Source organism: Coturnix japonica, chromosome 8 (assembly GCF_054131305.1).
Source record: "Coturnix japonica strain WE chromosome 8, WE-NBRP24, whole genome shotgun sequence".
NCBI classification, from domain to species: Eukaryota; Metazoa; Chordata; class Aves; order Galliformes; family Phasianidae; genus Coturnix; species Coturnix japonica.
In genome coordinates, this window is record NC_140670.1 from 7,266,724 (window position 1) to 7,293,549 (window position 26,826).

The following is a 26,826-nucleotide window of genomic DNA, read 5'->3' on the forward strand; positions in this document are numbered from 1 at the left end:
TCACCCTTCTCTCCTCCAAACTAAACAAGCCCAGTTCCCTCAACCTTTCCTCTTAGGGTTCCAGCCCTCTGATCATCCGAGATCTGAAAGTGTGGTCAGAATACTTGTATGAATAAACATACAAATTCCTGCGTCCTCATCTTGTTGTCTGTGGCAGATTTTGTAAGGGTGGAAAGGGGAGACATAAATGTCTGTCTACAAGAGGCAGGTATATACCTGGAAACGCAGTGCTGTCAGCAAGTGCCTACACTCTAATATGCATTGTGCTATAGATGGGACAGGTACAGCTATTACGATTTCTACCTCTGGTCTTGGAGTTACTACAGACTACATTTTTTCGTTGTTGGGTTTCTTTTTGTGGTTGTTTGGCATCCCTGCTTTAAAAAAAGACCCCAAAACACCCTCTAGTGGATATAGCCTGAAATAATATGATTGCTTTAAAAGGTAATGCACACATTCTCCCTTAATAGTTTCTCACAAGTGATGGCCAGCACAGCAAGTTGTTGGAGGGAAGAGAAAGACTCTTCCCAGGCAGGACTTTGTCTCCAGAGGAGAGACCTGGTGCACTCAGTGAGCGGTTACAGATTCTGCAAAGGCTTGGAGCTGTGAACACATTTACACATTTAGCCTTTATCTCCCATATCCCTTGTGTATTTCCAGCCTAAGTAGTCAGTGAACTGCGTGATAAATACAGCTGGCTGAAGCAAGGCCAGCCTATCATAGAGACCAAGCAGGGAAAGCCAGCTCAGTTATTCCAGTTCAAATGATGCGAATGCTTCAGTTAAGGTTACCAGTGTCCGCTGTTCTCTCCCCCTCCAAATAGATGATTGCTTCTCTTGACTGCGCAATGTTGCTTCTGCTCACTGAAGAAAAAAAAGGAGAAGAAAAATAAAAGAATCAGTATATCTTTCTTTGGGGCCTTTCCATCTAAACAAACAGGGCAGAGCGATGAGATGAACATCAGTAAGCGAGTTAATATAGATAGAGCCCCACCTATAGCCGGGAAGGCGCTCTGACACGGTAACGCGTTTGTAAACGTGCATCTTTCATCTGCTTGCATTGCACTGCCCTCTGCTGCTGACAGGAGCAAAAGGCAGCCTGCTCTCTGCATTCAAGGAGGAAAGGCAACAAGTTTTTGCTATCAAGAAAGTTTACAGTACGAGTTCATGTTTAAGCCGATCAGAAAAGGCAAAGGAGGCAAATAGGAGTTTATTTTTCCAAGAGATTTCCCAGCAAGTGTATAGTTTTGCTTGTTATCCACCAGCTACCTATGCATTTACAATTAAAATGACACAATTCTTGTCTCTTCACAGCTTTTTCATGCAACATGCATGCACAGCCCTTAACTGACTCTTTGGAAGTAAGGAGTTGAATGCCAACATAAAATGCACAAGAGTGTTATTAGCAAAGAGTCTGTGTATCATTAAGCTTCCCTGCACAGAATTACCAAATCTGCAGCACTTAGAAGCATATGGTTCGAACATCAGATTTCCCAGAAACATAAGTTCACATCGTGGTAGGATCAACTCAGCCTGACAACCTGCTGCTGTGTGTCTTGTAGCTGTACCTGCTTTTCTGCTCCATATTTTGATACAGCATCTCTTAGAAAGGGCTCTCCTTTAAGACAGCAACCTGTCAGGTCACAGTGCAACAACCCAGATCAGTTAACAGAGTACAAGTTACAAGGAGCAGGGCTGAACCTGGAGTTACCTACAGTAGCCTTAACAACACAGAAGCTGCTTTGCAAAACATGAGTAATTATAATAACATAAAAGAAAAAAACACCATTAAGTTGCAACTTTTTCTGGTGTAAGCATAATATAAGCCTCTGGGACCCTCTAGGAAGCTGGGGAGGCAGGTTCCTGTTGCTCCGTAATGTCAGTGTAATTTGCCTGGTGTGGTACTCATAATTTACATAGAGAAATTCACTGCCTCACATCTACATTTAAGAATTCTTGCAAATAATGGCTTTGAAACCCTGTTAAGATGGGCATTTGCCAGGTCTGGTGGTGATGGAGGGAAGGATTTTACTTTGATAACTTTAAGTTGTCAGCTTTTGCTCTACCTTGGAATAACCAAAGTCTGGAATCACTCTTAAATTAGTTTCTGCTACGTTATACAAGCAATTAGTCCTGCCTTTAGCTGCATACTAAAATCCCCAACTATCATCAGAACTAAGCATACAGAAATACTCCATCTATTGTATGGGACCCAAAGACTCTAAATGGCCATGATTTCACAGAAAGCAACTGGAACTGGTAGCAGAAAATCTTCCTCTAATTTTTCAGACTGCCAAATTATGAGTTCCTCAAATACGTAATGATATTTTCAGAGCTGCAGTACTTACGTTCCATGTCCTCTGCAAAAAGTCAATTTTCATTTGAAAGAACAGCTGATATTTGTAACCCAGGGAAAGCAGCAACCAGAATCTGGTTGATACTATGTGGTTCAGTAATAACTTGTCTTGTGGTTCAGCAATATTCAATTGTACTCGTGAAAATCAGTCATTTCTGTACCAGCAAAACTGACAAAGATGTTGATTCTGGGTTTCAAAAGGCAGGAAGTGTCATCACCTCACACTTTCTTCTCACACATAGCGTTATGCCCAATGACAGGAGAGCAGATGTGTTCCAGCATGAGCAGAACATGCTCTGAGGCCAAGCACATCACTGCTGTAAGGCCTATGGCCCTGGATGGGAGATGGCAAGGAAGAAATAATGGGAGGACCACGTGAACTACAACTTTTACGTGTGCTAATGACATAGTCATTGCATCAGCTACTTATCTTCTGGTGATCACATCGACATGATTAGACACCACTAAAACACAGTGTTGTTCGTCAAGCAATTAAAAGCACACTAACCCAGCTGAAGCAAGAGAGGAGTATGTAATCAGGTTTTTGGGCCTCAGATAAGGAATTTACAAATTTTGTGTTTGAACATAGAAGCCATATGCAACTTACTCAAAAGTTATGATAATAAGAGATCAATTTAACTAGTTTACATGATAAAACTACAACGCAACCGTCTGCTCTTCTCAAGTGTGCGTTAGAATTGAAATAACATACCTTTAAAAACTAACCACATCAGTCCTTGTTCATAGCTTTTCTATGCCTTTTGTCTGTTTCTAAATGCTTTCATGCCTTAAGTCAGAGGGAAAAGCTGCAGGTCTGTTGAAGAAAGACAAGTCCATAAGAAAACATAATCACAAGCTTAAAGAATCACCCGCCACTGCTACCATCCCTAACCTCCCTTTCCATCTCATAATTCTACATGTTCAATGACAGAGAGAAATATATACATATATATGAAGTGAACAGTCAGGAGAAATAGTGACTGATTAGAATTATGACTTTTATTTTTATTCACTAGAGCAACATTGAGGAAAGAATTTTTACATACAGGGTTTTAAATCAACTTTACAAGCAAATCCCAATATACAATATTTACTCTGGCCTGGGTAAAAAAAAAAATAAATCCAAAAACCAACAACAAAACCAACAAAGCAGATATAGTAAGGGTACCTCTTGTTTTAGCTAGTACTGAATTTAAGATTTCATTGACACTGGAATTATACTGTTTTTATTATGATGCTTTTATAGTTGAGTAGGCAGCTAGAAGCTTTCCCACAACAGTGACTGAAATTCCTCAATAGCGTTGTTAAGATTACTATACTGAGGCCTACCACCAGAATCATGTATTATTAAATCCACTCTGCTCAGAAAAAGCCACTATAACAAGATAAGGAATAGTTACGGAAGCCCAATTCAAGAACAGAATGCCATTATGAACGGCAAGAAAATGTCCACAATAAGAGGATTATGTGCTGTGCAAAAACAAATACTTCTCTCCCCCTCCCCCCGCAACATGCAACCTACCCAAGTATGAGGTTTTAGAATAGAACGCGCATATGGTCATGACATGCAAACAAAGTAAATCACGCAAATGGTAACCAGATTTCCAGCGTCATTACAACAAATGGGCATTTAGACCAAGGATGAAGTGAACTTTACTGAGCTACGGTGCAGTCTAGTTGCTACATCTAACTTCGACTCTCACAGCAGTGAGTCTCAAGAACCCACCTTCCTCAGAACTACATGAAAAATTCAGTGCGGTTTTGGATTTGCAGGGCTTTTGTGATCAACTCCAGGAATTCTAACAGTCAGTATTGCACTTTTTTTCTTTAACAATTATTATTTTTCTCCAACAAAAAGATATGCTGGGACCATTATTTTTTTTTAAAGGGCAATGTTAGTCCTAAGAAAATGTTGCCTTTGGCCTCGATCAGCAAAATGAAGCTCTGGCTTCAGGGAAGCGGAAGGTAACCGGCTGCTTCAGCAGCATTAAAACTCCACAGAAGATTTAAAGCCATCGCACAACAAAAACTCAGTACGCTACATGACTATTCTAAAACATGCTCGAGTGCATATCAATCTTGTGAAAGTGATGTGAAGGTATCTTGGAAACGGTAACGCTAGCAGGGAAATTAGTTTCAAACAAAAGCCATACTCAGCAGGAGGCATCTAGATTATTTTAGGCACAACTCCAAGCGATAAAGCTCATTTAAAGTGCAATTCTGTTTTTTCTTTTGTGTTTATTCACTTGTTAAAACACGTAATTGCCTCTGTACACACATACTGAACAGTAGTTTAATACTTCTGTGAATACTGAACAAAAGAATAAGACATTAAAAAATGCCATCATCTAAAAAACCAAAAATTTAAAGATATAAAATAATTTATGCATTTAGAGCAATCTGCACAAGTACTGATGATATATCTGCACCTTCCATAAGGTAGATAAATTACCTGAATATACTTACTTAACCCCATTCTACAAGCTGTACATAACACCCTCTTACCTGTCTTCCCCCAACTCCTGTCCTTCACTGAAGCGAGCCTTCAAACTTCACTTCACTGCCACTCTTCCTCCTTGCCCATCTGCTGACAGGCTTTGCTCATACTCTGGACTTGCTATACATGCAACAGAGCTTTCCCTGGGAAAGTCAGAAGAGCTAAAATACCTTACAGGGATGTGAGGTTAGCAGCCGAATACAAACATTTCAGACTAGCATCTGTCTCATCTGTGAGCAAATCCCAGTTTCTCCAGCTCAATCTCTCTCTACTCTTCCAGAACAAAACAGACAAGTGCTATTTATTAGCGTCAAAAAGTATCAATCTACGCTCCTTTAACAGGGAAGAAAAAACACCGAATAATGTATTTTGGTTCTTCTGAAAATAAAGAGCCACCTTCTGTATTATTCAAACCCCAGTAATCTCTCTGCTTCGTTCCCAAGTTTTCAGTAAAGGTGCAGACAGATGGAGATCTCTTCTTTTAAATGTAAACATAAAAACTTTGACATCACTAAGCCAGACTGGTGACAATTCCAGAAGAGAAAGCAACAAAATTCATGGTGAAAAATCCATCAATAGCATTATGTGAAAAGAGTTATTTTATTTTTTTTTTACATAAAATCATGTACAACCAAAAATAAAATCAGCCTCTCTTTGAGGAAAGTGAACATAAAAACCTTCCGCAGAAATCTATACGGACCAGAAAACAAACCGGGAACCTGACCATTCCCTCGGCAGTTTCTGAACTCTTGATTAACACAGTCAGCTGCCAGGAGCTCATTGGGGAAATATGCAAAAAATCATTATCAAAAGTACACGTTTACACTGCAGGCCATCTAACCCAGAGCTCAACAAGAAAAACTCTGGAGAAGATTTGTAACAGCAACCTGGAGTTGCACTTATTTTCATCTTGTATTAATTACAGCAGTTACTGTTACTCGTTACTTCTTGGTTACATTCTCTTCAGCAAAGCCCCTTCAATTACCAGGGAGTCCCGTAGGCCTTTTACTTCAGATTCTCAGAAGTAGTTCTGGAATGTAAACTACCCTGAACTCTTCCTCCCCCAAACCTCTTGTTTTTCTACTGCTTTGGCCAGTAGAAGAATTTACAGCATGATGAATCCAAACCTTTGGGGGACATTCACTATGCACATATTCAAATCGCATGTGTTTTCTCTTTTTACCCATCCAACTAAGTATCCATATGGATACCCTGAGTTAAAGGGCTGATATTACACAACGTAATTGTGGAAGATATTTATGAAATGTCTACGCCCATTCACTTCATTTTCTCAAAGAAAACACTGTAATATATGTCAATGTCCTACGGTCAAAGCCTAGAACAAACTTTTATCATATTTCATTTTTCTCTCATTACACGCTGTACACAAACAGATTTTGAGTGAATTGTAACAGCTTTCTGCTGCCTATATTAAAAACAATACAAGAACAGAAAAAACAACCCCCAAGCCCCCAAACATTAATATCTACTATTCAGTGATGGGCAAGAAGAGGAGAAGAGCAGATGGGACACAATGTTGTTTCTAGAACACATGACTGGATACGCATGTATTCAACTCACAGCTCATGTGTTATGGTCCCGTAGTTGCACCATGATGGGCACGTTTCCACACCACTTAAAAACAAACCCAAAAACTTACCCTAGGGAGCCAAAGAATGTTGATTTTGTTTTATTTCACCCCCAAATGCTCTTTCTCATGCACTTCTTGAATAATTACAAAAAAGAAAAAAAAAAAGAAGGAAAAAAAATAATTACAGAAAAACTCCCAAAAGAAAATGCACATCTCTGAAAAACTCTTAGAGTACCAGCTCTGGATAAGGACAAATAAATGGGGTTAATTTATTATTATTTAAAAATAGTCACTTTTCTAATACAAGTTTTATTACGTAAAATAGTTTCAAATCCTTACACATATGGCAAAGTTTGTGCAAATGTTTCAAGTCAGGTACTTCAGAGTCTTTCAATATTAAACGGAAATCAATAAATACAACCGGTACGACAGAAGTTAAAATATATCCATTAAAATGCATGTTGTGCAACCTCAGCGTAGGTGTTATGGATCCCTAATTCCCACAGGCTCCTTACTTATCAATTCATAAGAGCCTGTACTGCAAGGTTTTGCACATATACCTTTAGCGCTACGTTTTGAGAATCTACCCAGTAATGTGCCTATCACACAATAAAAACATACCACGATATCTTAACAAATGATGCTGTTTAAGAGAGAAGATCCATTTCACCATGTGAAATCTGTTGTCTGTGAAGAGTGAAAACTAGATAAATAAAGAACAGAGCAACTTCAGATTACAGCAAAAACAACACAAACCACTCAACCCATCAGATTAAATAACATTAAATATGTCAGTCTTCAGATAATGATAAATACAAGGATTTTTGCATAGGCCTCTGGAATACAGAGTCAGAATTATGGCCAATAAAACATCTGCTAATAATTCTAACTTTCTACCACTCTAACCTAACGAGTCCTCAGAACCAAGAATAGTGATTTAATTGTCTAATTACTCAAGTTAACAGAGGTAAGATATCATTTCTGCCCTCCTGGAATACATAGTGCAGCATTCTGGTATTTATGGTCACCAGACTTAAGTACTGATTAAGATCACTGTGCAATACAATCATTAATACAGAATTACAATATAATTTAACACTCTCAAGAACTGCTGCACAGCTCATAACATGAGCTTCAGAACAAAAAAGCAGAATAAGCAAACATGAAAGGAAAATGCTCTTTTTGCTATTCACCCAGGATTTGCAGGCTGTGGATGAAACAGCCTCAATGGCTGTCAATACAGAGGAAGCCATTTAACATATGACATCACCCAATGAGATGTAGGCATGTTCTCAATGCGTCTTTGGTTTAGGGAGGCGGGAATGCCGACTAGAGGGCAAACTGTCCCCAGAATGCAAAGCGGTGTTCTGTGTTTGCACATTTTCTTTTCTCTGTACTTGTGGCTTTGGGATGTTAGTTTTCAAGCAGGTGCTTTGAGGCTCTTGAGACACCGATGTGGATTTCTGACTGCTCACTTGCTTAGGTTTAACAAAGGATATAGTTGGTGGGCGAAGTTTAGACACTTTCTGACTCTGTTTACCCTTCGGGTCATCCGGACCAGACATTGGCTGTAGCTGAGTCGAACTACTTGATGGCAGAAGCTCAGGTTCCTTGGAAGCAGCGGAATGATTTGCAGACCTCGTGAGTATGGCCATTGTAGGAGGCACTAAAGCAGTTGGGGGCTTTGCGATTCTTGAAGTCTTTGGCCGAGAAGCCTGGTATGTGAATGTGGGTTGACCTTTCACAGCTACCTCAGTCCGCACCTCTCTAGCATCAATTCGTGTAGAGCTCTGAAGACGAGAATGAGATAGTAACGTACCTTCTTTCTCACTTGCCACCTCCCCTTCAGTACATTCTTTTTTCACATCTTCAGTACATTTATTTTTCACATTTTCCAAATACAACGCATTCTCATCCTTTATGCTTAACTGTGTGTTCACTGAAGTGTTTACATCATTCAGGCTATTTCTCAGAGATATATTTGCAGCATTTTGATTCTGATGATTGCCATTTTCATGCACACCATGTTTAGAATATTCACTGCGGGCCTCGATATGTGGCGTTTTTATTAGTTTTCCCTGGACGATGTCTGTGGAACTGGGAAGGCTGCTGGAAGGCTGTAGTACTTGAGGCTGTTAAAGAGAAAAGAATGCAGTAATATGTTAGGCAAAGAAAGCATCAGATAACATTCTGAACCCAAAGTATGCTGACTGGATGCTTGGTAACAGCTGTATATCTTTTATGAAAGTAAAACTTTTTACTTTGGCAAAATAGGATGGTTCATGGGACATGTACAAACATGACTTGTAACTTAAGTGGAAAAAGTTAAACCAGTACTGAAATACACAATAATAAAGACAAAAATAAATAAATAAATAAATAAATAAATAACAGTGTAAAGTAAGAAACACAAAAGAGGCTTAGTTGATGGTTTTGCCTTAGTCTGCAGGACATCCTGACAATGATACAAAAATACCATTCCAATTCTGATCCGAATCCTTATACAAATGCAACAGCTATTAGACTATCCATCTTTTAGTTTCTAAATGCTGCATACTAGAGTTAGCTATCCCAGAACTTCCATCATTGCTACATACTGTACACACAGGAAAGGAGTTTATATAAAATATATTCATTCTCAATAAGGTTTCCTTCTATTGGAGTATGGTTTACTTCTAATTTCCTTCACAGATGTAACAGTAAGCAGAAACAACCCCAGTGAAATCCAGGGAGGTATGATACATTGCTATAAACACAAGGATGATTTGTCCCTTTACAGTTCTCACCCAGTTTTCTGACACTGCATCTTTCTTTCGTCATGAATAGAGATAAGCCTCTTTGCTGGGTAAAATCTGGGATAGGGAGAGGATGGCCCAAGGGCAGCAGAAGGTCATTACCATTGCTGGGGCCGAGCAAGCATGCAGGAGGGAAAGCAAATGAATTTACAGCACATTTTCTTTGCATAAATGATGCAAAATAAATTGGATACAGGTATGCTATAATTAGGTTACTGAATAGATTTAGTTAGCTGCTCTATCTTGAAGTGAATTCAAATGGGCTGGTAAAGAAATGATCTTCAACAAAACAGTATAACAAAGTATATGTGAAGCTGGAGATCACCTACTGCTACACTAATAACCAAAGAGAGAAAGATAACTTGATGAAGACGTTACGTTTTGCCTGAAGAGACATTTCAGTATTGGACAAGAAAATGGCCAGTGCTACTTCTGGATCACAAAGGGAAGCAAGTAATCATGGAGAATGTAGCTGAGGAACCCATTACCACAGAAGACTGATGTAACTTTCAGTTCTCCAAAAAGGACAAGTTATTTTTACAGATAACAGCAGTGCTTCAATTTAAATTAAGGTGTATAAGTTTAACCTTATTTCTAACTACCTACAGTCTAGAAAATACCTGTGGAAGGCTGAGTTTCTTCATCAGGCTCTGAAATGAATATGAACAGGCAGGTTTTGTCTCCACCAAACAGATGGACCACAGCTCTCCTTCACAGTTCTGCTGCATACCCTTCTTCCTCTGTCTACCTCAGACTCCTATCTGACTATGCAGACAAAAAGTTATGCACAGGGTAAGCTCTGGAGATCTCCAATTCAGTCAGTATCCCTCCCGATACTTTCTATCCATAGCAAATAACCATGCTAATATTGACATCAGTGCCTGCAAATGGGAGAAACTCACTCAGGTGGCTGGCAGGGCCTTTTCCCTTGTCTACCAATTGGCTTAAGCCACAGTCCTCCACTGCTGCACACTGCAGCCTCCACACACCGCATTAACCCTGCTGTGTCTCCCTGCTTCCCTCTCATGCTTCTTCCACCTTCAGCTATGAATTGCATTCTGGCCACTGTGATTTCTGCACTAGCAGTGGTTAGGAGACAGAAACACAGAAACCAGAAAAAGGAGGAAAAAAAAAATAAAAGAAAGAAAAGAAAAAAGAAAAAGAAAAAAAAAATCATAGCTTTTCCATGTCTGAGGTGACCTCACTTTCTGAACCACAGAGAAATTCTGCAGGACATTCAGACCTGGCAACTCTGTCCACTGCAGTGTGTTGAAACTATGATCTTTGAGTCCCTTCTAACCTGAGCTGTTCTACAATTCTATCATTCCTAGGTTTTCTTTGTTCTTTCCTGTAAAAAGACTTCAACCTGTGTACAAACACATACTCAAAGTTGAACTTGTACACAGGTCTTGGAAGAATTACTGAAGTCTGCAATGCATGGCAAACCCCCAAACCAATCAGAACTTAAACGACACTTTTTAACAAGCTTCAAGTTTGGATGATTTTCTCATTTTCTTTATAAAGGAACTCAGCTGCAACAAGCTACTCCCATCCACGACATTTGCTTAAACTACTTAAATCCCAATCAAATTCTAGTTTGTAAGTACACAGTCAACAAGCTTAAAGCTTTTGTTTACAAGTAAAATAGAGTCAGTAAAAAAGAAGCAACATTTGGCTTACGGGACTTGAGTACAACCATCACTTCAGGCACCCTTTTGAATTATTAAACTCAGCTTCAAAATGTGAAACTTTATTTGTTCAGTCTTTCTGCCCTTCTTCGAATTAGCAGAGAGACCATAATGGTAATTGTGCACGCCAAAATTCTACAACGTTTCTAGGACAAGAGCACATCTAGGATTCTTTAGATCTTCATTTTTCATCTCATAGTATTACTGCTGCAAACTGAATCCACAAAGTCATCACAAAGAGAGAAATTAACAGCAATGAGAGAAATACTGAGGTTCTTTGATCTAATTCCAATTTGCTAACTCTCTTTTTCCGCTTAAAATATATGTCCTACTTGTAAGAAAAGGCAACATCTATGTTGGATCAATCAGTGAAGTGGCAGACATGTTGATCAGTCTGAATATAATCAGTTTGTGGGGTGCAAGGAGGATTTAAAATTGGAAGAAAAACATCCCTGTAGAATTTCTCCATAACTACCTATTTTTTTCTGAGTGGTGTCAAATGCAGAACCATCCTTCTTAAGCAAGCAATCTTATAGCAAGTACTAAAAACAAGAAGTAATTCAAAATTGTAAAAGCTCCGGCTTTGTTTAAGAAACCCTACAGATACTAATGTTGCTTCTCAGATTTTCTGTAATGGGTTACAGAAATAATTATCCTTCCAGCTTAGGAGCTGACAGATGTTAGCCAAACTGGTTTATGGTTTTGAAAGCACACCGGCAAAAACAAAACTGCTAAAAATGTGCACAGAAATCAAAGCAAGGCACATATTATTTGTGTACAAATATTTGAATAATTTATTTTCTCATGTAATGAAGCAAAAAAAGTTTACAGCAAATAGCATTATGTCAAGTTCAAATATGTACACAGTCATAAAAATAACAACAAAAACTTTCCTTTCTCCTATAAAGTGTTTCTAAATGCCAGTCTTAAAGAACACAAATTTTTCCTGACACTGCAAATCCTAACTTAGAATGTAACTATGCTTGTTATACTAATGAGAAAAATTAACTTGTTGAAAAAGAACATTAGAAAAGCATGAACAACAAAGAAAAAAGCTTTTGACGATGCTGTTATTTCAAGGTTTTTTACAAAAGAGTAGGTAATATTTCAACTTTTCAATTTGCATTTGCATTTAATGCTTTATGTAGAAAAATAGCCAAATCTGTACTTCCTTTGTTACCTTTCCTAATCTGAAAGGATAAGCAGTTTTAGATCCATAAAGTTCATAATTCAAACACAGAAGATAACTTTGTGCCCAAAGTTATGAAGATGGCACTAAAGATATGGGATCATCTTTTGCCAGGTTTTTGTTTAAACACTCTAGTATTTCCTAACTTTGTATTTTCACTGACTCAAAGTCTGGTCAGTCACCAGAAATAAAGGGTATCTCAAGTTGCTACACATCTAAGATGTCAGTGAGAGCAGAAGAACACTTCCAAAACATGCAAGCTCCTGTTCATGGGGTTTTAACAAATTAGGACTAAGCTATTAGTCTAAAGGCCAGTAGAAGGATCACTGCTTGATGAAATGTGCCACTAGGAGGAAGAATAGAAAGACAGCAAAGCATTTCTCCTCCTATGAACAATATTTGAGTTAACAGAACTCTTAAAAAATTGTCATCTGTCTTGCTTTAAATGCACATTAGACAGTATTTCAAGGAGAGATGGACCATGACTTGGTGGAGACTGACATGCTACGAGTTCTTTTCTTTGTCCAAAGCAAAAACAAAATCCAGGGAGACAAGAACACCTACAATCCTTTCTGATGTTCCTGAAATGTAACGTTCAATGCTCATATTTCTAGTACCATGAAACTGAGTACAGTTAGTTCTCCTTAGAAAGTACAGCAGACAAAATGCTTTGTAAACACACTGCAAGGCAAAGAAATGGAATTTTCTGTAGTGGCAAGAGCTTCAAATACTTGGACACGTTGATGCACCAATCAAGATCATTCAATTGGAGTTCCTATCACATCAGCCTCAGGGATTTTTCCTTGTTTCTCTGATCATCTATTGAAAAATGCCAACAATATCCATGAAGTGGTTAATCATTAATATAAAGGTACTGAACCACTGAGATAGTTTTCCAAAACAAAACTAACAAAGATGTAAGTAAGTATGTTGTATTGATACGCAGTTATGTCAGCGTTGTTAGGCACTGCACTCTCTCTACTTTGAAATGCCCTTTGAAATTTTGCTTTGGCTACTCTATATCTCCAATCTGAATACCCATCTCAACAATACCCCTGCAGAACTAAGTATGGACATTTTCTCCCTGCAGTGTTTTGAGAAACAAAGGAAATGGAGGAATGAGAAATAAAAACCGCATGCACATCTCCAATAGACATGCATCATGCATAGGGCAAAAGAACAACGATAAAACTTGTGAAGAGGAGATGGTAAGAAATCTGAAGTTGTACTGTACCACGCTGTATCACAGAAGTAATGGACTAACTTCTCAACTCCTTGCCAATGGCATAATGGGAAAGCAGAGACAAGAAAAAGACAAGGACAATGATGTCAGAGGACCAAGACAAAACATTGAGCAATCGCCATGACAGAACTGCAACTTTTCATCATTTCAATTGCAATTAAGCACACCCCACATTTGTTTTTCATCCACCTTCCAGAAATAAAGTCAACAATAGTGTTTAAGTAATGCAGCATGAGTCATATTCACAGCAAATCCTGCATGGAATACCTCTGCTCTCTCAACTTCAAGTCTTTTAACACATTTAATCTCTTACACTTCAAATAGCCATCAGAATATTAATTGGCATTTGTATATGATTATAAGCACATACATCAAAAATATCTGCATCCAAACGCACGTATGCTAACGATACCTAACAATGAACATCATCATGAGATGAACTGTGTTACATATTCCAACCTTGTTGACTGCACTCATCTTCCTTGCAACTCAGTCATGAGCCAGAAGATACTCCAAACTAATGTGTCTTCTTTTCAGACAAGGAGTAAGGAGTAGGGAGGAACACAAACTCCACCACATTTGTTTCATTTTCTGACATCACATCTCACTGCTATTGCACAGGATAAGCTGTCATTTCACAGACCTTCATTCGAAAATGCAGCCTTGCTGGAAGGCTACATGGAAAAGATGTATTTTTCTACCATCAAGATTTCCCACCTTATATCTGCAGCGTTTGTCAACATTCTGACTTATTTTTTTTCCCCTTCTCTCTCTTCCAGTTAGCTGTATTAAACCTGTGTTCCAGCGTCATAAAATAGCATTTGCTAGTATGGAGTATGACATCAAACTATGAGACATAACAGACCAAATCTCTCCCTTTTCTTCAAACCATCATTCTGCACTGTGTGAGGTAATAATATATAGCATAGTGTGGATTCTTCTGCATAGTATGTATATAAACAGAACTTCCTAAAGAAAAGAACTGCTGACAATAATACAGTACATCAAGGCAGGGTTTTTCCATGAAGTGCTTCATAAAAAAGCATAGACAACTGCAGAGCTTGAGGCGAGCAAAAGAACAGCTTTCACCTCTGTTTCTGTATAGAAAAAGTAGGCAGGGCTAGGTGCTGAGATACACTGGTATTATATACTTGTACAGTAACAACAATTCATTGTTGGCTTATTGAAAATGTGTATTCTAAATGGAGTATTTCTAGAAATGCATTGTTAAAGCTCCAGGATACAAATAGAAAGTTTTGAATGGCACTGGAGAAGGTTTGCTATGTTGCCAAATTAAATCGTGTTACCAATAGAAAATCCAAGTAACATAGGAATCAAGCTCAGCACACCTGGGTTACTGGAATTATAAAACCAAACAGTTCCATTCTTAAAAAGAAATCCACGCACCATCGGGAAAGTTTTTATGAAAGACTGAATGCTGAATTGTCTCCAAGTCTGCTGAAACAACAAAACGTTACAAAAACTATTCTCCTTGGACGTACAAAACATGCATTTAATTCCACAGCAAGGCTAAAAGATGATCAGAGGGCTTCAGCACCTCTCCTGTGTGGAAAGGTTGAGGGAATTGGGCTTGTTTAGCTTGGAGATGAGAAGGCTTCGGGGAGGCCTCGATGTGACAATCCAGTACTTGAAGGGAGTGTATAAACAGGAGGGGGAACGGCTGTTTACAAGGTTGGATAGTGATTAAACTGAGACGGGGAAGTTTAGGTTAGATACTGGGAGGAAGTTTTTCACACAGAGGGTGGTGATGCACTGGAACAGTTTGCCCATGGAGGTTGTGGATGCCCTGCAGGCATTCAAGGCCAGGCTGGATGTGGTTCTGGGCAACCTGGCGTGGTGGTTTGTGACCCTGCACATAGCAGGGGGTTGAAACCAGCTGATCATTGTGGTCCTTTTCAACCCTGGCCATTCTATGATTCTGTGATTCTATAACTAGCTGTCCAGCAGCCATAAAATTAAAGTATACATCTATATATGACTGGTTTACAGATTTACATTCCCAATCTACAGTGTTTCTGAGTAATCTATCGCCTATCAATAACACAGTAAATACTTTCATCATTGCAAAACCTGTACAATAAGGAAGTGCTTCCTGATGTTTGGACAGAACCTCCCACGTTTCAGTGCTCAAGTTTGTGCATTATTCACACAAGTGCCTAAATTCCAGTTTTCTCTGGACAGAAAACACTGCCAAAACATCCTTAAGTGTTCCCATTGCCATCTCAATGTTATTGCAAAAGATCTGCAGTTGTTCGTTTTTTGTTGTTTTTTTTTTTTTTCCCTATTCTCAGTGGTGTTGCCTCAATTCCCTCCCTTTTGGCATTCCTTACTAAAGACAGAAGACCTAAAATCTGTCCAAACCAAAAGAAAACCTAGTGTGGAGGATGCAGAAAGATGCTAGTGATAACTCCAGTAACAATTTACAGAATCTAATGCATAAGATGTATACTTAAAATCTAACCAGCTTTAGTAATGGAAGTTCACTATGGAATCCTTGAATAAGAGGCTGCTGCAGTGGGTGGAGGAATGAAGTGGGAGTTCAGAACCACTAAGAAACTAGCAAAGATGTTGCCTTTAGTTAAGCAGTCAGTGTGAATGATGTGACACAGAGGTGCGTATCTGGGAGCTCAGATACTGCTGTCAATTCTGGCTCTATGACTGCTAAGTTCCAGAAATGTAGTACTTTTATGTTCCTCAGATCTAAGGCCTATCTTTTCAAACTCCCATTCCCTGCTGCACTGTGGTACTGTTGCCCTCTAGCCAGAAACAAAACACATAATGATTAGCGTTGGGAGTTCTACATTCATTACATTTACACACAGGCAAACACACAAACAAGGCGTATCCTTCTATTGCAAAGAGAAAAGCCTATGGAACAGAGTGCATTCCTGGTGAGTTGATTAAATGAATATTGTCACAAACGTCAAGAGAGTATTTGAAATACAATTTCAGATATCTTACAAGATTTTCTTTTCTTGCAGTTGAAATAATTGTCAGGATTATTTCAATCTGAAACAAATGTAAGCTTAGTTTTCCAAGGTACAGCTTACTCTTCAGATCTCCACCAGCCCTGGAAATCTTACTCTTTCCATAATTATACTGCATTTCCCATCCAAATACGCTCTTGGACATTGCTAAACAAACACTGTAATTTGCAAATTACAGCACATTTAAAAAATATAACTTGGTTTTATTAATTAGTTATATTTCTTTGAACAAGTATCTGTTTACAATGCAATCCAAAGCACAAAATCAGACTTACCATTTCTCTACATCTACGTAAGCACACATTCTTAAAATCAGCAATTGTCTTTGTTTTGCAAATCCAAGCCAAGAGAACAAAAGCATCTTACATCAGCCCACACTTTAGCTAGCATAAAAGCAACGTTAGCAAATCATGCAAATCTTTCAACAGCCACTTCAATGTATTAGAAGTATTTTTACAAGAAACACCAGGGGGAAAAAAAAATACTCATTTTGGGAAAGCCATTCTGCAAAGTTAAGAAAAACTATCGTGAGAGGCAATGACAATTACATTCTCACCCGTATCTTTTTATGTACATCCACAGCATATTCATGTAAATACAACCACGTATGCATACATGCAGACTTATGAGCAAACAGAACAAACGCAAATGGGATAGTATATTACGGCCATGAGAAACAAAAGGGAAAATGCAGCAGGCGAGATTTATGTTAAGACAAGACTGGAAAGATGGGACTACTCCGGTTTGCCTGAAGATCTGCTGAAGTGGATCAGCATTCAGTAACCGTTACAAAGCTCTAAGTTGAAGCTGCTTATACGCTGGCTGAAGGAAGCATTTTGGTTAGCCACAGACTGTTGTGTATGCCTGTAAATCTGCCTGAGAAAGGAGGATACTACAAGATGAACAGTGCGTGCAAAGGGAAGCTTCTACTGGAACACGGTGAGGGAGATGAGTGAGAAGTACAGACTCACTCTGTCTGCGGTGCGGTGGAACAGTCCGAGGGATGCCCTGGAATGAGCCCTGCCAGGGAGAGAAGGAGGGAGCAGAATACCCACCCTGTGCAGAAAGAGAGAGGGGGAGAAGTATAATAAAAAAAGAGAACAGGGAAAAACAAGACACCAAAAAGCCACACCATTCTTTTCCGTTTTCCCCCAGAAAGGCATCAATATATTTACAAGTTTTTCTACTTTGTTGAGGTAAATGTGAGGTTCTACTGAAGTCCACAGGAAGCGATGGCACTGTGATAGGCTAACCTAGCCAGAAACCTTATAACACATCTCCATTTTTATTTATTACATATGCACATAAGCCTGTTAAAGTTGGTTGGGTTTGGTTTTTGGTTTTTTGGTTTGTTTTTTTTTTTTCCAGAAAGAAAAACAGTAGCTGAACTTTTCATGTAGAAAATGCATACTAAAATTCTTACTTTTACAGGTTACAAAATGTTTTTTAAACGCCTTCCCAACTAGTACACTGGTTAACAACACTGATACACTAGAAAACCAAACAGATTTCATTTATAATAAAAAGACTTTCTCAGAAAAAAAAAACCAAAAACAATCCTAATAAATCTCAGTGCTTTTAAGTCCATGTTTTTTGCCTTTCATTGCTTCCATCTACCATTAACCAGCAGACAGCAACTGCAACCATGTGCAGCTATTTCTTCAGATGGTGGGAATTTCGCATCTAAACAAACACCTCTATCAGAAACACCAGAAACATGGTTTGCCCCTCCCCTCTAGTTTCTCTGCTGGCCTATCTGTTGCACATCACACTGCCATGGTTGAACAAATAAAGCAGTATTTTATCTCCATGATTCTTTTCTAAGTTTATTAAATGCTATATGATTTCTAAAAAGAAATAGTAGGCGTTTTTTTTTAACCATAGTGCAAGTTTAAACAATTCCCTGACCTGTCACTTTTCTACAACTAATTAGATATTATATATTGTTAGTCCTAGTTTCATTACTGCTAAGATGTAACTTAATATATCCATCTAAATGAAATCTTAGAGCTTACCAGGTAGAACACCCTTAAACTATAGCAGAAAACAAAAAAAAAGTAGAATAGACTTCTTCATTCTTCAGAAGCTGAGATATAGCAATCACTTAAGAGAAATCACCAGGAAAAAGTTCATTGTTACCCAACAAACTCTAGATGGAGACACTGATTACTTCACATGTTCTCACAGTCTGCTCTCAGTAGCCGTAAGGGTTCACAATATTTTCACACTACTACATGAAAGAACATTACTAGTTTCAGTCTATCAGTATGGCAAAACAATACAATATATTGCATCAATTGAGACCAGTATTAAAAAACAAATATTCCTAGGAACAAGACAAACAAATCCCTGACTGAAGAGACGTTAACAAAAGCTTTGGATTTCCACAGCACTGTACAACACTACATTTTTCAGACCATCTGTACAGTTTGCTCACATTTCATCCTACATTATGTCAGCATGGAGGAACAATAGACTTCCATTCTCTAAAGATAGTCCAAGCTCGAGACAGTAAGGAGGCCAGTTTCAGCAGGCACTGGTCTCATCTTGTAGAGAACTGTTCCGCTTGGTAACACAGGGTTTTTCCTTTTGTTTTGATGTTTGGTTGGGTTTTGTTTTGGTGGTGTTTTTTTTTCTCCTCAGACTTCTTTGATATTTTAGTGCATTAAATTAGGAAGAGTGGTTAAAGTTATATACCCTCTTCTTCTCTCTAAAGTGAGAGATTAAGAACAAGCCAGCTGAGCTACTTAATAGCTACAATACTATTGTAAAAGCAAAGAAATATTTAGATGCCTTGAAACATTCCAGTGCCTTTTAGGCATCCATACTAATGCTTCAAAGAACAGCCCTAAATACAGTCTGCTCAGTAATTCTTCATGGTATTTAATCATTATTGGTTGACTGATGAAGTAAATGGAGAAAGGGCAATTAACTCATTTCAGTGTCTTGCCTGCTAGACTGAACTGCTCTCTAGGCATGGCTCAGTTCCCCTCTCAGAAATGCTAAGGAACATCTTATAACTTGAGAAGCAGACCGAGTTACTCCTCCGGCAGCAGACTTCAAAGTTGATGTTGCTCCATAATGGGCAAGTCTCAAATATAAGCTGAACTTCTCCTTTGTAAAAATCAAAAGCTTTGCCTAATCGTACATCAGAAAAAGTAATGAAAAATCAACACCAATGGAATCAAATAAGGAAGAGGAAATACAGTGCTGGAGATTTGTTAAAGTTTCTATTATAACTTACATTGATTTTACAAATGATAAATGCTATATTGATCCTCTACATGAATGACATTAAGAGATAGTTATCTGACAATATGTCTGAGTTAGGACAAGATGGCTCTTCTTTTAATAGCATACAAAATTTCACCAATGAAATTTATAGAGCTTCTTCTTTAAAAAAAGAAAAAAGCCTCATGTTCATCTCCCTCTATGAGCCAAATACACGCTCAGATGCCCAATAAAAAAAGCCTGTACTTATTAGTGGGTGTATCTCCTCAGATTACAGCGCATATTTAAAGCACACAGAAAACTGCAGTTTCTTAGTAAATATGACAAAGATAGCTTAGTTATCACAAAGTCTCTAAAACTCACAAACCAAGCAACAGTAGAATTATAAAATGAGAACATTACTTACCTGAGTTCTTATTTTAAAAATAAACTAAAAGATGTTTGGATTCTTCAAGGTTCTGTGGCTGCGATACAAGTCTACCCACCCACACCTCAATGCTAGACAGCAGCCTCAGCAGATCCTTCCCCCTCAGCTATTACGTGCATCAAAGCATTGAACTTTAATCCCATTCCTCTCATTTCCCAGATATTGAAAAAGTGAAACAGGAAAACAAAAAACAACCAGCAAAAGCATCCCAGAAAATAAGTGATTCAGAGGGTTAACTATCCACCAAAACAAGAAACTCTGGGAAGGTTGAAAGTGTAAGACGGACTCACACCAGAACAAGATGAACATTTTCCCATAGTTCCTGACAAATTGTACAGTTGTTGCTAAAAGCTTTGTGAAGTTTTAACCCAAACTGCACTGGAAAACCTGTTTGTTGTTGCTGTTCTTAGTTTTCAGTAAAAAGGCTAAAAATAAAAAAAAAAAATTAAAAAAACACACCTTAAAAATACAAAAAGATTACCAGCACTATGAAGAGACTTCAACTTCAGAATAAGCCATCACATGAATAAAAGGAAATGCAGGACAGCCAGGAAATCAGGTCTAGGCAGCGCAGCTTCATGAAGTTCGTGGTCCTGCTTGACCAACCTCATCTCCTCCTATGACTGAGTAACTTGCCTGGAGGGAAAGGCTGCTGGTGTAAACTACCTAGACTTCAGCAAAGCCTTTGACACGGTATCCCACAATATTCTCCTAGGGAAGCTGGCAGCCCATAGCTTAGACAGATGCACTCCTTGCTGGGTAAAGTGCTGGTTGAAAGGCCAGGCCCAGAGAGTGGTGGTGAATGGAGTTAAATTCAGCTGACAATTGGTTATGAGTGGAGCATAAGCCTTATGAGGAGCAAATGAGCAAATTGGGATTATTTTAGTCTGGAGAAGAGGAAGCATGGGGGAGATATCATCATTCTAGCCAAGTACAAAAGAGGGTCAGCCTCCTTTTCCAGGTAAATAACAACAGGACGAGAGGCAAGAGCCTTATCTTGCAACAGGAGGAGGTTCAAAATGGATATTAAAAAATTTTTATTCTCAGAAAAAAAATAAATGGTGATGCATTGGCACAGGCTGCCCAGGGAGGTGATGGAGTCATCGTCCCTGGAGGTTTTCAAGAAAAGGGTAGATACTGCATTGAGAGATACGGTTAGTGGGCATGGTGGGATGGGTTAATGGTTGAACAAGATGATCTTAATGTTCTTTCCCAACCTTCATGATCCTATAAAACAGGCTTCTGCCATAACAAGACAAAAGAAAAATGTGTAGGCTATTGCTATATAGAAGTCTTAGACCACCAGCCAAATAGTACAGCTTTTTCCAAAGATACACCAATATTCAAAACTACTACTACTAGGAGAAATTCTTCCAGCTACACAAAAAAGTGTAGGAAAGATCCACATGTTTGGAGTTTTAAAGCAGCTGATGATCTTTGCTATCTCACTTAGCATTACCAGCTGTCCCATATAAACTTAAGACATCATAAAGAAGCCTACAACTTACTTCAAGCATCAATGTAAACAAAATGTTTTTGCATCAGTTGCGTTTTGCTAATTTAACAGCAAAAAGACATACATTAATAACCCTGGTATGCAATAGTAATTTTGGAAGTATAAAGCAAGTTCCATATGGTAGTTTTTCACTAAACAAACAAAATTCATCCGTGGAAGCTTTAAGGGCTCAACGCTGGGCAAGTGCCTGTGTGTTACACAGTGTAACAGTGATACTGTAACAAAGCAAGAAGCAGATGTACAACATAACTACCTAGTCCAGTTACTTTCTGTGCTACCAACAAAGTATTAGTAATAGCATGAGGGCTGTTCCGAAAGTATTATCTCCCTTTTTATTATGGTGGCCCACAGTGTCACAGGCAGATGTTGGTAGTATGGTAGTAGAGGCTGAACCCTCCTGACAATATTCTGTTACATGTTGCTGTTTTGCAACTGATGGCAGCAGACGGGCGGTCTGACAGAATGGTGTCTGACATGGAAGTGCAAATGAAGCAAAGGTGTGGAACTCAGTTCATTCATGTGGAACAAGTAGCACACATTTACTGATGCTTACTTAATATTGACGGAGATGGGAAAGCAGATGTGAGCACAGTGAGGGGACAGGTGGTATGTTTCATCAGGAATTGAAAGAACAGCATGAGCAAGTTTGCCAGGATCTACTGAACAAATATGAGGCTAAAGATAAGTTTCCTGAGTCACAAGATTACTGGTGACAAGATGTGGTGCCACTATTACAAGCTGGAGTCAAAACAGCAGTTCCTAGAGCGACAACACGTAAACTCCCCGTCAAAGAAAATGTTCCAGGCACAGCCCTCATCAAGTAAATTGATGTGCACTACATTTTGCAATAGGAAAGGGGCAATCTTTTGGGATTTCCTGGAACCCAATCAATCAATCCCGACTACTACCCTGTGACACTGAGATGAATGCCCAAATTTCCAGTGTCAAGCCAGAGAAGGTAGCAAGCTTTCTCTTGCAACAGGATAAAGTCAGGTCCCACACCAGCCTGAAGAGCTTGGAAAACATTGCCATTCTTGACTGGGCTGAACCAACATATCCACCATATAGTCTGGATTTGGTGCCTCCTGACTTTCATCTGGACAGGCCAATGAATGACAGACTGCATGGGTAGCATTTTCTTAGCAATAATGCTACCACAGCAGCTGTGAAACAGTGCATCACTTCTGATGGTGATGATATTTATTTTTGTTTTATGAGCACAGCATGCAGGCTCTTGTTTGTTGCTGGCAAAAACATATAGCTAATGGCAGTGATTATGTTGAAAAAAGGATGTTTTGCAGCTGAGAATTTGGTCTATCAAAAGGTGTTATTGTGATCCTTATAGCTGTTATAGTTTCCATGAAAATAAATAGGAAGCATTACTTTCAGAGCAACCTGTGTAACAAAAGAGCAAATGAACAGTAGAGAAGTGCTGGACAATGACAAAAACCTATGCGAAATGTGAAGATAAACACACAGTGATGAGGCTTCAGCACCTGGAGGTATATACTGACTGGAAGTGAATTAAAAGAGATCCATATAAAGTCCTTCCAGAAACATCACGATCGAGCCCTGTCAGTCAATAATTGCCTCAGACTTTACTCCTGAGGACAACTAACCAAAAATAATGGTTTCCCCTAAGTAATCACTGACTATACAGACAATAAGACTACAGAATGCAGTTTTGAACAGGATACCACATGGAAAACAATATGTAGCAAAGTGTGGCTGGGCAACAGAGAGCTAACTATCAAACCTTAATTGCTCAGCTTTCAAAATGACTTGGAAGAATGAACCTAGGTTTACATAGTTTACAATTATGTACGTCTTTATCTTTGTATAGGTAAAAAAAAAAAAAAAAAAACAACAACAAACAAACCTAAAGCTACTTCCAAAAAGCTGTGGCCACAGATAAATTTATCACTACATCAGGATGAGCCATTTTCAAGAAACATACCTAGTACTAGAGAAAGAAACAAATCAGTAAGATCTGTGAAGGAACACAATTAAAGATACTTAACAAGTCTATTCATTAGGAAAATCATAACGCTAGCAAGATTATCACAGAATCACAGAATTATCAAGGTTGGAAAAGACCTAGAAGATCATCCAGTTCAACCATCACCAACACTTCCCAGTGAAATCATATCCCTAATTATCAGCTATATCACAGACTAAATTAAACAGAGACTAAACTTGCAATAACTTGCATGCGGTTTTTATATTCCTGAGATCTTTTAATAGTTGATTTCCACTCTCAGTATTGCCTAGTTCATTCTGCTGTCCACTCCTTATGAAACACTACATTAAGTACATGTATGAAGTGCTTTCTGAAACAGCAAATTATGGAATGTAACAAGGACTAATGATTCAGGAATTAACCTGAACTATCAGATCTGCTAGAATTTATGAAGTGTTAGAATAAAGTTATGCCAACATAACTGCAGTAACTTTAGATATTTGACATCATTTAAAGTAACTGGCAGGTCAGAGCTCAGAAAGAAAAACAAACAGTTGGATATTCTTCAACTTTGCTATTATTGATACTCAAAGATTCAAAAAGCTGAAATGCCTCAGAGTTCTACATCTACTGGAAAAATTTCAATTATAACTTCATTTTTAAAACCAAAGCCTACATAAAACCTTCACAGTTTCCATAAGCATTAAGCATATTTGTGATTTAAATCACGTTTACATGCAATGAACCTGGTTTTTCCCAGCCTGCACCCTCAGTTCAAGACCATTATTTTAGAATGAACAGGAACTCTTTCTTCTAGTGACAATACATTTTTGTCACCTGTCTCCTGCTATTTGCTTTTACCGTATTCATCCCTCAAGAAAATGCAGTCTCTTGTTTCTTCTTTCTACTACAAGTGACACTGTCATTGAGTTTCAGATCAACGACGACTTTGTGCCAAGACTTTCTATATTTATACTGTATATTTAGACAGAAGATAAAGAAAACATTGGCCCAAACTTTTGAACTATGATTCACAAGTAACAGCTCCTGAAAAGTAGCTTATATTGCCTAAGTTCATGTATACACGTATGTGTACATACATACACACACCTTCCCAATCATAAACATAGCATGGATTATGTTGTTTTTCTTTTAATCTATATTCTCCCTCAACATGACAATTCCTGTATGGCAATGACGTGCCTTTCTGAACAAAAGGACAGAACTTTGAAGACGACACTTCTATCTGACCAAAGAGTTAACTGGGCCTAATGAAAGCTCTTAGCTGAAATACTATCCTGCCTCTTCCATCCCCCATCTACTGATATCTTTATCTCAACAATTCATACTACAGATTGCTCAAATTAAGGCTACTTCAGCTAGCAATTAACTTTTAATAGTTGCTATTCTATTTCTGAATTTATACAAAAAATGAGATAGAATAAAAAGACCAAGGAAACAACAACAGCCACTAACTCAGCAACAGTATCTGTATGGAAACACATCGCATGCAGGTCACATACATGAAATTAAATCTTGGAAAAAAAGAACATGAACTCAAAAACTCCAAAGACACAAAAGAACAGAAATGAATGGGATAAACATCAAGGACATTACATGTGCCTAGGGGAAAAACAGAGGTACCACAGGAAAAAAGAAGAGCCACTTAAGGCTACGCTCCCTTTACTCTGGGTTCTAATCACACAAGAGAAGGTTGGAAAGTTTGGTCTCAATGGAAAAAAGATTCACTAGGAAGCATATCATTCATTGGTGAGCATACCATATGGTGGCATTTCTATCCTAGCAGTAGATATTTAAAAGAATAGTTTTAGAGGGGTGGCAGGGTTGTCTTTACTACAATTTGGTATCAAAAAACCTACAGCAGGTTAAAAGGAAACTAAAGAATCTAACCCAGTTTTAATCTTCTAAAGACAATCTTCATGATTCTCTAGCTGAAGTAGTACCTGAAAGATCATTATCTGAAGAACACTGCTGGTAATTGATAAAAGCCTTGTTCATCATTCAGAAACATTTTCACATTATTATAACATAAATGTTGTCTCCCCCTACTACCATTCCATCTTCAGTATTCTCTTACACTTCTATTAAGAATGCAGTAATTTTGTACATGGGAGCAAATACGATCCATGCAACAACATGTGGGAACGAAGATGTCCTCTATCAGAGTGACATTCACCCAATAATTTTTTGAATTCAACCACTTCTACAAAGAAATGATTGTGAAGGCATAAAGTATCTTTCCTTATTTACATCTAGGGACTTAAGGTTAGAACATGCTGCCGCTCTTCCTCAGATGCACACATGGGAACCATTAAACTTCAACAAGGAAAAAAAGATATGGATAATCAACTTAAAAATCACATTAAGAAAACATTTTAACGTATGGTTAGATATACAGCTTGGGTTGAAAATGACATAAATGTTCAACAGATGATTAAGGAAAGAATTCTGAAGTTTAATTATATGTATTAAAATAAATGTTTGTAATAATATTTTTAAACATGATTAGGTCTGCAATAAGACATCTAAACTAAGCACAGTAGTAATGACATACAAATAAAACATCTTATAAAGAGCACACATCATCTCTTAAGTATGGCAAACTTGTGCATATGCACTAATTGGAAAAATGAGGAATGAAACTCAAAGTCATGACAACTTTTACTCACAGAACTTCTCCTCCAGGAAGTTTGTGTAAATTTATCAGCATACGCGCACTTGGCCACTGCAGGTTTTTGGCTGTCTTTCTGGCAGTTACATCTACTGGCCTTAAACACCCCCCAAGAAAGAGAACAAAGAATTTATTAGAAAATAACTAATTAACACTGTTGAAAAGCACCACTCAGGCCCAGCACCTGATACCTCCTGGCAGTATTTGGTTACCGTGTTTATTACGCACTGATAAAATGAAGTACTTGTCCCTGTGTTAATTTGCTTATCTAACAACTAGCTCCTCTGGATTATTTCTCTTTCCAAAGAGAGTACTTGAAAGATTTGTCATATATATGCATGCACACCTAAAAACACGGTAACTGCAAATATCTGCAATTAATCAAGAAGATGAATGGCTACGTAACAGCACATTCAAAATCTTTACTCAGTACATGAAAAGAGATGACACTGAAACAACAGTGTGGAGGTTCTTACTATTAACAAAGAAAGTTACATGATGACTACTACAAAATTTGTTATAAAGTGAACAACTCATATCCCACATCAGACTCGCACATCCGATGGTGCAAGTCTGTTTCATTACCAATAACTGAAAAAGTACATGTAGGTATTTGAAAGTAATTATAAAATAC

General features: G+C 38.2%; 1 protein-coding gene across 8 annotated transcripts in view; it reads right to left on the minus strand.

Annotated features, from left to right (window-relative positions):
* Positions 1 to 3,332: 3,332 nt before the first annotated feature.
* Positions 3,333 to 26,826, minus strand: part of CCSER2 (coiled-coil serine rich protein 2) — a 133,943-nt gene continuing 110,449 nt past the window's right edge. For 3 of the 8 annotated variants that reach the window (XM_085553921.1, XM_015865996.2, XM_015865997.3), the window contains 2 exons: positions 26,191 to 26,289; positions 3,333 to 8,575 (listed from right to left, as the gene is read on the minus strand). In XM_085553921.1, the coding sequence (XP_085410047.1) occupies positions 7,736 to 8,575; positions 26,191 to 26,289 (939 nt within the window). In that variant the 3' untranslated portion in view covers positions 3,333 to 7,735. Of the gene's footprint in view, positions 8,576 to 12,767; positions 12,935 to 13,349; positions 13,390 to 17,337; positions 17,423 to 26,190; positions 26,290 to 26,826 lie in introns of those variants that run through there. The other 5 variants (XM_015865998.3, XM_085553922.1, XM_015865999.3 and 2 more) reach the window with 3 other exon arrangements.